Here is a 14787-nt window from a genome sequence, read left to right on the forward strand (position 1 = left end):
CTGAAAATGGCGTGAGAAATAACCTGCTAAATCGTTGGATTTGCCCTTCAAAGTGACTCCATGTACGCGTCCGGTCCCACAACGCTTGGTCTACTGTACACTGTACGTATGATACGTACGCCACATGTTATGCATGCACAAGGGAAGAAAGGCCGGCCGGCCGGCAGTCCGAACTAGAAGTTGTTTACAGGATTGACAGCGCGTATGCATGCAATTCCAAGGAGCCGCCGCGCGCACAGACGATCGGCAATAGGATTTAACACGCAGTGCAATGGGACTGAGTAACCAAAGCACATGTGACTCATTTCAGCGCTTCCTATTGGCTACATTCTTGAACCCATTTTATAATAAAATTTATTAATGGTTCAATATCATTTTTTCAAGGGAAAGTAAAAGCTAAGATAAAGAACAAGTGAAGTAGAAAACAATGAACAAGTACATCCACATAGAACAACAGTAGACAATTATATGTGACCCACTACAACAAAATGATCCTAAAGTCGGGTGAGGTTGATTATTTGAAAATTGCATGACACAATTCCCTAATCTTTCTGCTTTAAAATGATATATAACACATCTTATAAAAATAATCGGCTGTGGAGATATCGATGTTTAAAAGAGAGCATGTCGAGACGTCTGGGAAATCACTGTTTCGAGAAAAGCGCCCTAAAAGTTCTCCTTGCGACGCAATCACGATCAAGCGACACGCAATCACGATCAAGCGACACGCAAGTCAGTATTCACCTCCAGACAATAGAAGGTAAGCCCTAGCAACCCCCGAAATGCTTATTCAAACACAGCGTCAGCGGTCTCCTCACCGACCAATCAGTGACCAGGATGCCAGGAGAAGCGGCTGGGCATAGCGCACCCCGCCAGCACGCACCAGTCAACTGGGCAGTGTACGAGCTTCATGCTTCGGTTAGCGGCAAGCAGCAAACTGACCAATGAGATCACTCTGGTCGTTGTTAGGGGCAGAGCCTGTCTGTAGCGCTCAATCCAAATGTTCGAACCAGTTTCTGCTTCGTTGAAACGCCAAAAAAACATGGCCCAGAAAAACGCTATTTTTTTGGTCTTTCCTTTCATCATTTTGCTTCAAAATTTCCACAGATGATAGAAGACATGTCAGACTCTAATAATATGTCAAATTTAGAAAATCGTAAGTTTTGACCAATTTTGATGCTCTGACTTCAAACTCGATTTTCACGGCTTTGACCGTCCGTGACTTTAGGACCATTTTGTTGTAGCGGGTCACATATGTAACAACAATTAAAACTACTACCACTACTGACACATAATGCACTGCCTGAAAAGGTATGTTTAAGGAGTGACTTAGTAATTGGCGTGTCAGATGCAGGTGGGGAGATTGTTCCATAGTGTAGGGGCAAGCGGAAAGAGAGGCAAGACAGGAAATCTATTGGTGTCCCCCCCCCCCCCCCCCCAGGACTTTATACTGACAAGGTATTCATTTCACCCCTTTCCCATCATGACACTTTTAGTACTTTTGATCCAGTTCTCATGCATTATTCATACCTGCCAAATGTTCTTATTAGTAATGGGAGCATTCCAATTATGTAGGAAAGGAGAAGTTTCATTCAACCTTGAGTCCCTAATTTTGTCAGCACCTGCTAATGGGGAAGTATGGGTAATAGATGAAAGTTCCTACTTTTGCATCATATTCTCCAAGTATTCACATTTATAAGATTGTGGGGTTGACTCAGATGCATTATTTGTGGCTACAAGTACACTATGTTGGATAAGCCTTGGATGTGCATTATTATTGTAAGAAACAATCTGTGTTGAAACCATAGATGCAAAGTTTGGGTCTGTCATCAAATTAGTCTTTGCTGTAGTATTGCTTCTTATTCTCATCTGTTTCTTTTACAGCATTTGTATATGTGATACAGTCAGAAATATCATTATTTTTTTTAAGGTGTCGATTAAGTATGTACATCAGAACATTGTGACGTAACAGAAAGATAAACCCACATGATTACTGCAAAATATCTTTGAATGTCACATTGTAAGTATTTTTCTTGCATAAGTGGTCAGCCCATTCTCAGTTCAGCTGTTTATAGGATATCCACATGACCTGCTGATATTTGAATAGTCATTACATAGTGTTTAATTTTGCTCAAAGAATTCCTTATCTATTGCTTTCAGTTGATGACATATTTGACTCAACACATCTTTTTAGGTTTAAAGAATGGTATCCTTACATATGTTCCACATCTGTGATCTTGCATGCAACATCTTGCTTACGTACAGGGCCGTACTCATCAAACGAGCCTCACATTTTCGACACCACCAACACGTCGCTGACGGTCATCTGGGTGAATGCAGAGACGGACGGCAGGCAGGTGTGTCTCACAGAACTGTGCAGCACTCTGAGCAGTGGCTCGCCCAGCTGTCTTCCAACTAACTCGACGTGTCCCATCTTCTTCACCTTCGATGGGCTGGTTCCGGGCCGTCGTTACGTTGTGTCGGTTGAGCTTAGCAGTGGGGAGACGGAGGACATTCTTTACACCCAGACTGGTAAATCAATGCCTGAAATCCCAGTAACCATGTCTTTCATTTGATGCTGTGCCTTTGCTGTTATCATTTCAACAATTCATTGTCAGTGTTTCATAACAGAGAGTTACAAATTCTCTTTCAATTATCGTCTCTGTTGTTCAGATGTAATTGTTTCAGTTACCAAATTTCAACAACCTCTTCATTCCAGCTGGTTCCCAAATTGCCCTACATCAACATAAATAAGTAACAAAATTAATTAGTGTTTTAATAGTAGTAGCCATGAAAAAAATTGTGGCCATTCATACTCAGACAGGATTCAACCTACGACACCCTTCTTTGCTGAATATTTGGAATATTATTGATGAAAGATGAAATACTTGGTCTTTTTGTTAGGGGTTATTATTGTATCTTTTGTTTAAAATGAAATGCAAAAAGCGTGCAAGCTGCCCGCATTTTTATTTAGTTTATACTTTGGAAGTAATTCACATATTTTGGATTAAATTGTAGGTTCTATAAAATTAGCAAGCAAAAATTCAGCTGTACATTTACCTCCCCCTCCACACACACACACACACACACACACACACAAACAAACAAACAAACACAAAGGAAGTGCTGTACATACACAATGTGGGGTAGCATCTTTTGATGTCAAACCTTGATACCGGTATTCATTGATCTTTTGCAGAGCCAAATCCTCCGGATTTCTTCAACGTGACCTCTTTGGGATCTGACAGAGTGCAGGTCCTTCTTGCCCCACCCAAGGGCGACTTTGACGGCTACATGCTGACATTTTCACCTGACAAGGGCAGCGTCACTCTCTCACCGGAAGAGACAGAGTATACCCTCGATGGCCTTGCTGATGAAGCCACCTACACCGTTGAAGTGGTTACATTCACCAGGAGTGGACTTCTGCGCATTGAGAGCGAGCCAAGGTCCCTCAACGTTACGACCAGTAAGCTTTTTAAATTTTCATAGTTTGAAGTGATTACTCATACCACTTTGGTCAATACAAACAGCAATATCTCTTCATCATAACGATTTTATAACTACTGAAACCCTATTATGTGTACAGCTGTAGTTTAAAGAAAGATCATACGTTGTATCTGATATAATTTCCTTGAGGCTATCCAGACCTGTAGGTGTAGTCAAGGAGAGCTCTCAGTGCGTAATATTTAATTGAGATTTCACTCGTTGCCAATGTTATAATCCTTCAGTGTTAGATTTATTTAATCCTTGAGATAGATGACAGAAGTTGACTCCAGTAAAGATTTCTCAACAGGCAACCAGGTTGATTGAGACTCTTGTAGGATTATCTGTTCAATGAAATTGATCCATTATATCATACAATTTGCCTAAATTTATGCCAAGGCGAGAGAGAATATCCATGGGGCTCCACTGTGTAAACATGAATGAGGGAGTCGTGCAGAGGTTGGCAGTACATGTAATGGTATTAAGCTTAAGATAGTGCAATGCTATCTCGGCAATTAATTGCAGGTGATTATGGAAACTGACATTCAAAAACCACAATCAAGAATGCAAAATGAAATCAGATAACAGCATGTAGCAAAAAGAAAAAAAAAAATGATTTCATTGATTGTCATTATTTGTGTATATGCAGGTCCAGCTGTACTGAGTGCAGCAAACATCATGAGCACAGAGCTAATCCTCACATGGTCCTCGGATGGATTAAATGAGAATGCACTGCAGTACTTCCGACTGGAGTATTCCTCGATGGTCAGTGGCTCACGCACCATCCAAAAGAATACGGACCCAAACAACGACTACTACGCCTTTGCCATAACTGGGCTCATCCCGGGCGATCTCGTGACCATGGTCCTGAGGGCCGAGTTTGGTAGCGGACTAGTTTTTGTCGATGAAATCACGCGACGCACTGGTGAGTCTCCTCATTCTTCCAGACTGGCATTTCGATGTCACTAAATCTTTTCATTGTGTTTTTTATATGTGACCGTGCACCTCAAAACGAACATAAAGTCACACACACTGATTTTGCGCGAGGACTGAAAATAAGTGAAATGGGTCAACCTAGCCGAACTTGACTTTTTCATATTTTCTGAAAGAGCAGGTCTTCTTTTACATTATGGTAAAATTTGGTATCATAAAACGGGCAGGAAAGTGTGTTTTTTAGCAGTTTATCTCGAACATTTTTGGTAGAATAGTGTGATTAGGTGTGTCTTTAGAATCCCTTTTTCATTTCTGAAAAACCTTGTCCACACTCTTCACTTTCAACTCTAATAACTTTTGAAAGGATAGTGCTACTGCCTTGAAAGTTGGCATTAATTATGGACAGAATGTGTTAATGAGGCGTTGTTAATTTCAGTTTAATCTGATAATCCCTTCATTGTTGTTACTGTGGTGGTTTACTTCCTGTTTTTTGTCCCATTCATCACATAGCCAGCACGGTTTGGTAAAGATTAAGCGCTTGAATAGACACTGTACTTCAGAGCCTCTTTTCTCAGTTCACACTTTTCCTGAGTTTGTGCTTTCTTTCCAATATTTAGATAGGTTAGGAGAGTCCATTTGATTTAAGTTATACATCATTATAAAGCTTAAAGTCTGCTCTTTCAGAATATGGTCTTAACTAAAAATTCATGTCTGGCGACTTTTTGTTTGTTTTGAGGTGCAGGGTCACATATACTAATTATGCTATTTATGAATGAAATTAGAATTTGGCTGTAAGTCATTGAATAAAACCCCCAAGCTTCTTTTTTTTTTTTTTAGACTCTTTTGGGGAATATGATTGGATGCACATCGAAAAAAAAAAATCGGTATCAGTTTTGAATTCTTGTGTATTCTATTGTTTTAAAGGGGATGGCTAGTAACTGATGAGTGGGAATCAGTGGGAATGCTGGGGAATGATTGCTCCAATTCTTGTGGGATTCATTTAAGAGTATGTTATACAGTCAAACCTGCCTTAGCGGCCACCTCTCTATAGCGGCCACCTGTCTACAGCGGCCACTGAAAAATCCCCCCGAGAGAAAAGCCATGTTAAAGACCCTGTGTATAGCGGCCACCTGTCTAACGCGGCCAGCGGCCACAAATTTTGTTTCCCGCGGTAGATTTTAACCTGTCTATAGCGGCCAAAAACCCGATGGAGCCGTAGCCGAGCTGATAATTCAGGGTGTTTTTCTGCTTTTTAACCGTGCCAGTCATTTCTGGGCAACATTCAGTGATCGCCACCGTTGCATTCATCACTTATTCAGTCACAATAATGCACTAATTCATGACTGTGCACATGCTACATCTAGTGTACTGTGCAACAATTTCATAAACACCGGCATTGTTCTATGCATGATACACACGTGTGCATACGTACACACATAAATGTACATACATGTATATACAACGATGATACATGTACATGTAGGCAATGCACACAAAGTTGGATTACCTGTCTGTAGCGGCCACCTGTCTATAACGGCCGCTTTTTCCGTATCCCTTGGGTGGCCGCTATAGACAGGTTTGACTGTATATCTATTGTGTGAAAATTATTTGCTTCAGAATGGTCTCATATTCAAGTAAGGTGCAGTTTAATGGTTCCAGGCTAGCATGCCTGTACAATGATGGGGCATTAAACTGCACATTACTTGAATATGAGACCATTCTAAAGCAAATAATTTTCACACAACAATAGATATATAGCATATTCAAGTAATGTGTAGTTTAATGGTTCCAGGCTAGCATGCCTGTACAGTGATGGGGCATTAAACTGCACATTACTTGAATATGAGACCATTCTGAAGCAAATAATTTTCACACAACAATAGATATATAGTGTACTCTTAAATGAATCCCATAAGAATTGGAACAATCATCCCCCAGCATTCCCACTGATTCCCACTGATCAGTTACCAGCCATCCCCTTTAAAAATTTCTTATGTATTTGTTTTTCTTCTTTTCTTTCATTGTTTTCATGATGGAAATTGTAGGTGACACTATTTCAATAATAAATAACATGAAATTAATTAATTTCAATCAGTAAAAGTCAAAATAATGATGCATTTATTAATTTTGGCTTGACACAGTGTTTGCATTGGATTTGTACACAAAATCATACTTTTTAGTAATTTGGATCGGACATGGACTTATGAAATGTTACGTAACTATGGTACCGCACACCCAGGTGTCACAAATTTGGTCTCAAAAGTTGTGCAGGACTTCAATGAAAATAGTCTTGAAACGCTGTGTCGATGGCTTCTCGCTTTCCAGACACAAATTGTGTGAAACGTTAAACCTATGAAAGTACATATTACTCTTCTGCGCTGTAAGAATTTCTGATGAGCTTGAACAACATCCACCCAGTATTTTTGGATATATGCCAGCAAAGTTACATACAATGTAAATAATAGCAGTGTCTGATTGATGCCAAGATAAAAGTAACTGTGTTTTCAATTTTTCAAACATCAAATCTTACTCAACAGAACCTGCCGCTGTTCCTGATGAAACTTTCACGGTCGTGCCTGTCGACGACGTGCCAACATCCCTCAGGGTGAACTGGCGTCCACCTGAAACAGGCCGTTTCCGGGGCTATCGCATTGAATACTCGCCCTCTGATGGGGATCAGATGTCTCCCGTGGAGCTAGGGAGTAGCGAGGAGGAGCTGACTCTAACTGGGCTCCAGTTTGAGCAGACCTACAAGATCACCATCACTGTCATCATGGGGAGAGGGGGGACGTTCCAGGAGAGCGACTCCCGCTCCGTCACACAGAATACAAGTACGTTTCATATTTCTCAGCACCATGCATGTTTCTATACATTGTACTTGTTCATGCTGTAATTGCCAAGTGAACCTTTTAGCACAAACATCAGAGCTTTTTTGTACAGCAGTGCTTTCTTTTATTGCTTCACATTCAATACCCAAATTTGCCTTAGCAGACACAGGCTTGTCAGAAATGTCTGCCCTTGCATTTACAATAAATGAGAGGTGCAGAAAGCAGTGATATAGATCATTCTACAATTTTAGCTTTTACATGTTTGTGAGGGGGCATGGAAAAAAAAAATTGAAACAAAAATCACAGCTATTGTATACTGATTTGTTGTTGACAGCTCACTACTCACACTTGTCCACAAAATTAATCTTTCAGTCTCAGGTTTTAGCCCGAGACAAACAGTGAGCCATGCTATGATTGAATCTAACTGGGTAAAGTTTGATAGATACAACTTGTAATTTTGATTCATGGCAGCAACCATGCTAGCGTGAGGAAAATATCCAGTATGGTCCTTAGTGGCAGCATTATACAATTCTCTGTTCCTCACCTAGGCTGTTTCTCCAGACTACTGTGGGTAGCTCCAGCGGTTTGATCAGTGGTTATGAAAGTCATCACTTCCTGTGATATACAAACTTCATTTCTTTTTCTTTCATACAAGCAAAGCTCTAAAGATTTTATTTCCATTTTGCTCACACCACAAAAGAGAAAACTCTATTAAGGCATGGCTCTTTATACTTTAATGGGATATAGGAACACAAATGCCAATTTTCAGAATAGTTACCTTTGGCAGAAATTCTAGTCACGTCGCCATTGCATTCTCTACTACTTTCGACTCTTGCAGCTATGGGGGCTGAAAATGAGGTCAACATAAGGGACCTTGATTCCACCTCAGTGGAATTTACTTGGTGGGGTGAAGGGGAAGGAAATTTCACGGTGAGTCTCAATGCCTCTGACTGTCCTGGAGCAGCAGTCCCTGCCCCCATGATGAACACATCACGTTACGCCCAATTCTCCGGGCTGACGCCGGGGGCTACCTACACGATCACAGTTGAAGAAGGCACAACTGCTGTCATCACCGATGAGGAATTCATTACCGGTATGTCACTGTACAAATATGATTTCAAATGTTGGTTGTTTTTTTTAAATTTTACCAACCTCCAAAACCAACAAAAACCAACAGTGACTTCAGGTAGGTAATGGGACATTACCAAAGACAATTATCTTTCTTTTGTATATTACTAAGTTTTGTCGTGATTGAGAAATAGTTCAGTCATAATAGTGAAAATATGCTTGTAAAGTGGTGCATGTATATTGTAACAGGAAGCTTCTCCACTGCTTTTGTTTTTCCTCTCTCTCTTTTCCTCCCCAGCCACTTGAATTGTGTTGCTTGTTGCCAATCTTGATGCAATGTTCTTAATCATTGCCTCGCGTGATCCAGAAATAGTCGCTACAATTGTGTGTGTGTGTGTGTGTGTGTGTGTGTGTGTGTGTGTGTGTGTGTGCAGGAAATGTATTGCAACCCATTTGATAGGGGGTCTTGATGTGATCGGCAGTGATAGAATGCATTCTTTGCCAAGGTACCAAGTACTATAGTAGTAGATGTAGCCTTTGAAGCTGTGAGGGTTGTATTCTGATGCCTGCAGATATGCACGAACATGAAATTGAATAAATACAAGACCCATTACGAGACAGTAATGCATTTTTTTTTATTTGAAACCAGTAATCTAAGTCTTCAGTTTTTTATCCCTGTCGACTGCTTGAGCTTTCATTATGGTTTTCCTAAAATCTTGCAAGTCACATGAAGAAATTCCTGAGAAATGAGACCCATATGCAAATGACTGACATTGTTCATCACTCTTTGTGAAGTGTATTTTATTCTGTCACCACAAGTGTGCCTTCATTCCCCCCCACTCGCCTTTTTCTTTGTCAACCACAGTACCGGACAGAGTGAGTGATATTCAGGTGCGCTTCATCAACTCCAGCGCTCTCACCTATTCGTGGACTCCGCCCAGCGGTTGCTACGACCGAATTGAGGTCCGCTACTCGCCCGACACCTGCACCAACCCCTCCCCCATAGTCCTCGAGCAGGCTGAGAGCAGCCACACCCTGACCCTGCTGCAGGCTGACACTGACTACGACATCGCGCTCGTCACCTTGGAGAAGACGGCTCAGAGTGAACCTTTTGACATCAGGCTGCGCACTGGTATGCAAATACTTTAGGCCTACAGCATGTGTGTGTGTGTGTGTGTGTGTACATGCGCACACATTTGTGCGTGCATGTAAGAGTACACTGTCTCAGAAGTTTGGTAAATCTATCTTGATCAAAGCAGTTGCGAAGTGTACTCATTGATTTTGATAATCAGAAAGTAAATTGTATGTACATGTACCTACACAAGATGTGTTTGGAGTTGTTGAAAGCATAGGGCTTACTTAATTAATGAAAAAAAATGAGGTTCTTTGAGAAATTTGTCACCAATCTTTTGCTGTTTTCCTATTGAAAGGCTGTTTGCTTTGTTATAGGGTGTTTTGTTGTAGATGTGCACGTACTTGCACAGTGTATGCATACTTATACATGCACAAAGGATTGTATGTTTCAGGGTTTGAATTTTAAAAGCATCACTGTGCTTGACAGTGCATAGAAACTAGATCGGAGTTCTTGTGGATTCTATTTGGTATCGAGAGTCAATATTCTAGATCCCTGCTAGCCAAGAAATAAGTTAGCAGGATTCCTGCATATTATCATAATGAAAATATGCACATGTACATCGAACTAACCCTATACCCTCGTTGCCTTGTACCATTGCAGCATGTCCTGAGGCAGAAACCCTCAACGTGGGTGAGGTGCGGGCTGACAGCATCGCACTGACTTGGGGGAACACGACGAATCCAGCGGCCACTGCCTTTACCCTCGTGGCCACCCCCGAGGGCATGGCGCCCATCTCGGCCGAGCTGGACCTCTCCGTGCTGGCCTACTCCCTGGAGGGCCTCATGAGCGGCGTCCGCTACACCATCGTCCTGTACATCAATGGCACCGACGTCAGCGACTCTGTAGTGCAGACCACTTGTGAGCCCATTTACCTTCTGCTTTCCTACCCACCCACCAAGACCCATTGAATGTTATGTCTCTGTAAATCTGTCAATAGTGACATATGATATGTCCTTTTGCTGCATTGTATAGGATAGGTATTGTGTTTTGTCAAGCATAACTGAAGACAAACTGCAATTAAGCCTCTTTGAAAATCCAACAGTAACTACAGATACAAATGCTCATGAAGTATTTTTCTCTTTTTTATCCCCATAGAAAACAAAAAGGCAGATTCAAACTTTGTGTCCTAAGTCATCTGTGTTTTTAGACATCATTGTATGCCCATAACACAAATTTATGAGTAGCTTGTATCTTTTAGTAATGAGCTACCAGGGTTTTTTTGTTATTGTTTGAAATTGCACTTGTCTAATTGATAAGCAAGCACCCAAAGTCAGCACGCAGTGCCTGAGCTTTTGATTTTACCATTTCTGATGTCGTGACATTGCTCATGCTTTATTTCATTATGTTTGAATTTAACACCTCCTGGCATCTGACAACGTTCCTCAACAGGTCCCAGTGAAGCCCTGAATTTGACGGTGGCTTTCTTCACCCAGACGTGCCTGTCATTCTACTGGCTTCCAGCCCGAGGAAACTTTGACAGGTATGCAGAGATCAGCATTTTCTCTCGTACGACAACAAGCACATTCAGAATTATCCTTCATGTCATCTGTGTAGGGCATCTTGGCAGCTCAGTCTGTAGCATGTCTGCCTTACAATCAAATAATTTAGGTTTGAGTCCTGGGGAATCTTGCTGAGCTGTGATATGTGCTACATATATGCCATCTAGAAAGAGGCAGAATGCTCCATTTGAGTGAGCAGCAGTTATCTACTTGCATCTTAGCACTTTAGTAAGATGTTCAACAGTTTCAAAAAAATTGCAGAAATGTATGCCGACACGTAGATGTCATGATAAAGGAACAATGGCTTAACCTTTCAATCATTTTTTCCTTTTTTTTTTGGGGGGGGGGGTGGGGTGGGGAGAGGGAAGGGGAATAGAGTACTACAGAGTGGTCTGATTTTTATGTGCATGGCTTTTATTAATCCTTTCCCTTGCTTTTATTTCATACCTCATGTGCAGTTATGAAATCTCAGTCAAGTATGGCAACCCTCCCGTCATAGTCGAGGAAAGGACTATCAGACCAGATGAAGAGCTCAGCCTCCTCATAGAGAATCTAGAGCCCGGCACACTGTACACCATTAGTGTTGTCACCACCGTGGATGGAATACAGGGAGAGCCTGCTGTCTTAACACAGAGAACCAGTGAGTACTATAAAATATGATCATATTTTCGCAGCATGAAAATTTCGCGAATTGGAGCTAACGGCCTTTCTCGCAGCATGAAATTTTCGTGACTTTAGTACCACTGGCATCCAATGCATGTTATGTAGACAAGAACTTTTACGTGCATTTTAATTTTGCGAATGTTGCCGCTCGCGAAATTTGCGAAATTCAAAATGCACGCAAACATTCCTCGTTTTACAGTATTAGAAATGGGTCTTATGTTGTATGTTGCGTTATGAAACTAATCCTTGAGTTACCTATGACAGTTTCATTCCATTAACAGCTGAGGAGGTTACAGATTTATATTATACATGTACATTGCTCTTGTGTGAATTTCTGTTCATTGATTAGAAACTATAGGGCATAGCAGGGGCGGATCTAGGAATTTTGTAAAGGGGGGGGGGTCGCGCAAAGAATATTTTTTGTGCTACTTCAGGGTTTCATCTCATTTTTATCTTTTTTTTTCTATTATTTTAACAAAAAATAAAGAAGGGTATGTACCCGGTGTGCCCCCCTCTGGATCCGCCACTGCATAGCCAAGCTGTAGGGTAGTATGATCCGATTACTGTGAGTTGATGCTGCCATCGTGGCCAAGATTTTGAGGATAGCCCTCTTTTTGTTGGCCCAGACCTAGCCCAGACCTGTGGTATACACAGTCCATGAAATATGACAAGTCATCGCATCTTTGTCCTATTTCTTAACTCTGTTCACACCTCAAACTTGTTGAGGATGGGCTGATTTTGCTACAACACGCACTTCCCATAGACACTTGCCCAAGTATACTCGAGACTCGTCCTCCATGGGTTAATAGAATATGTGAGTGAGTGTTACTGTAATCAAAGTGAAATATTGCTCGATAAGCCTTGATTTTTTTCTCTCCCTCTCTTTGAAAATGCTTGCTATCGTGGAGTAGGGCCTGGAATTTGTTTGAATGATAAAGTTTAAAGGATACAAGAGATTGACTCGTGCTGTAGAATATTGGTCAGCTTGAATATGAATTCTAAATTCTCTGAATGGCAATTTTGTCTTCTCTTTTATGCTTGCCGTGCAACACCAGTTGAAAATGTGGTGATGGTGGAACCTGTAGGTGACACAGGCGTCCTTGTCTCTTGGGATCCCGTGAATAGCGCCCTCTACTACCTCCTCACCAACATCCCACCTCTTCTCAACGATTCCGTGACCAACACCACGGCATTGTCCAAGGAGTTCTCTGGCCTAGCACCGGGCAAGAGATACGCCTTCATCCTCACCGTGCAGCTGGCTAACGGGCGAAGGGAACTCCTGGCCCAGACATCATATACCCTTGGTAAACACTCTCCAGCCTTCTTGAAAGCCAAAACTAAGAAACAAAGCAAAACAAAGCAAAACCACATTACTACTACACCTCCCAAATTAAAGCATGAAACTTCTTTGCATTTGTCTTTAAAGGTTATTTGTAATTTGGCAAAGCAACTTGAATAGTACATTACTGGACTTTGTAAGGTGCAAGACCTACGATAACATTGTTTGCTTGATAATCATGTACAAGAGAGGCACAGATATTCAATTGTCTGTACATAATTTTCATTATAATCCTTATTGTGCACAGACACTTGCCAAATTTTTTCAAGTTTTCTCGCTTAAAACATTCAGTATTCTCTCCCAAATTTGACGTACCGTGTACTTAGAAAGTAATAGTAAGCCCACTTAGGTGTATCACTGTGCCTGAATTGATCTAGAAGGCCGTGGTGACATAGGGGAGATCAGGTGTTCTCTTTGTATTGACAATTAATTTCCAGACATCTCTGTAGACATTTTTCCATGTGGGAAGGAAGGCATTTCAGTGTGGAGGTTAATCAGCCAACAAAACACAGTAACTGTTAAAAACAGGTGTATTTCTTTTCCAACTGACTCAGTTGATGTACAACCTACGTACAGTTGTAGCTGTTATGAACATGCATCTTTTCTACCCCTCCTCCCCCTTTTCACTCTCCGCAGCTCCATCGGGGCTCAATTGCTCAGTTTCTTCTGACAGCATGTTTCCCACCGTCCTGCAGTACAAAATATTTGTAGAGGCGGGCGTCTTTGATTCCTACGAACTGGATATATCGGATCCCACCCCACTGGGAGCTTACACCGGGCCGAGTGCGGCACTAGTGGTCATTGATGCGAAGTTTCCACCCGGCCAAACCTTTGATGCAATGTGTTCAGTCTCAAGTGGAGACGTTGACTCAGAGATACAGACTGTGCAAGGAGCTACAGGTAATATGCAGAGGATGATTCTTGTTCTCCATAAATGTATTCCCCCTCGAATGATATCTCCCTGTAGCCTGACCCATTGAATATTTTACGGTTGTACTTAACCCTAAAAAGACTGGGCTATTTTGGTAGCTCGAAAGACTGGGGGGGGCTCAAAGGCCCCCCCCCCCAAGATCTCGGCCGTGGATCGCGCGATCGCCGCGGAACTTTGCACAATGGTAGTGTGTGATGTAATCTAAAAGATCGTGTTTTTAAATTTTCCAAAATAGACTTCTTTTATTTTATTTTGATTAATTATGATAATTTATGCAAGAAATCAGAATCTTTCATCTAAATCAGTAAATAAAGCTCCAAAAGTGCTCATTTTTGGTATAATTAATCTTTGTGGCATTCTTAGCAAATGTACTTGAAAAAAAATTTGGTATCAAAATTAATTTCTTATTTATTTTATTGTTTCCGAATTTCTTATGTATTTCTTTGTTTTTTCGACCTTTCGTTTTTGTTGTTTTTTGTAACAAAATTTGTCACAGACACTTTTTGAAGCATAATACTCCTAAAACAAACTAATTTTAGCCATTGAGAGTAAAAATAAGCATATTTATATGAACCATGTGAAAAAACTCAATTTGCATTGACTTTGTACACAAAATCACATTTTTTAGCCATTTTTGGCCTCACGTGCATGTACAAAAAGTCATGTAACTTCAGAACCGTACCCCCAGGCGTCACAAATTTGGTGTCAAAATGTGCGGGAAACTTAAAAGAAAAAAGTCATGGAGCATCGCGGCGAGAGCATTACGTGTTGCAGAGTAATCGTGCGAAATGTCGAGGCCTCCGAGCCCCCCCCCAGTGCAGTTAGGGTTAAGCTAATCTAACTTAATCTAACGATTACAATTTTGGTTAATTCTTTGTCTTTTGTTGAATCAGGACAGGGGCAAATGT

The 14787-nt window shown here is 41.2% G+C and overlaps 2 protein-coding genes across 2 annotated transcripts in view; both read left to right on the forward strand.

Moving 5' to 3' along the window:
- LOC139709115 (fibronectin-like) overlaps positions 1-4452 on the forward strand; it is a 45794-nt gene extending 41342 nt beyond the window's left edge. The window contains 3 exon segments of the mRNA XM_071621079.1: positions 2266-2532; positions 3200-3466; positions 4133-4452. Of these exon segments, the coding sequence (XP_071477180.1) occupies positions 2266-2532; positions 3200-3466; positions 4133-4452 (854 nt within the window).
- Positions 4453-8222: 3770 nt separating this feature from the next.
- Positions 8223-14787, forward strand: part of LOC139709126 (fibronectin-like) — a 28505-nt gene continuing 21940 nt past the window's right edge. Inside the window, exons 1-7 of the mRNA XM_071621090.1 lie at positions 8223-8337; positions 9178-9444; positions 10048-10305; positions 10837-10927; positions 11405-11586; positions 12665-12913; positions 13585-13848. Of these exons, the coding sequence (XP_071477191.1) occupies positions 8223-8337; positions 9178-9444; positions 10048-10305; positions 10837-10927; positions 11405-11586; positions 12665-12913; positions 13585-13848 (1426 nt within the window). The remainder of the gene's footprint in view (positions 8338-9177; positions 9445-10047; positions 10306-10836; positions 10928-11404; positions 11587-12664; positions 12914-13584; positions 13849-14787) is intronic.

Source organism: Diadema antillarum, unplaced genomic scaffold (assembly GCF_040938485.1).
Source record: "Diadema antillarum isolate AM-2024a unplaced genomic scaffold, OU_Dant_1.0 scf00000037, whole genome shotgun sequence".
NCBI lineage: Eukaryota > Metazoa > Echinodermata > Echinoidea > Diadematoida > Diadematidae > Diadema > Diadema antillarum.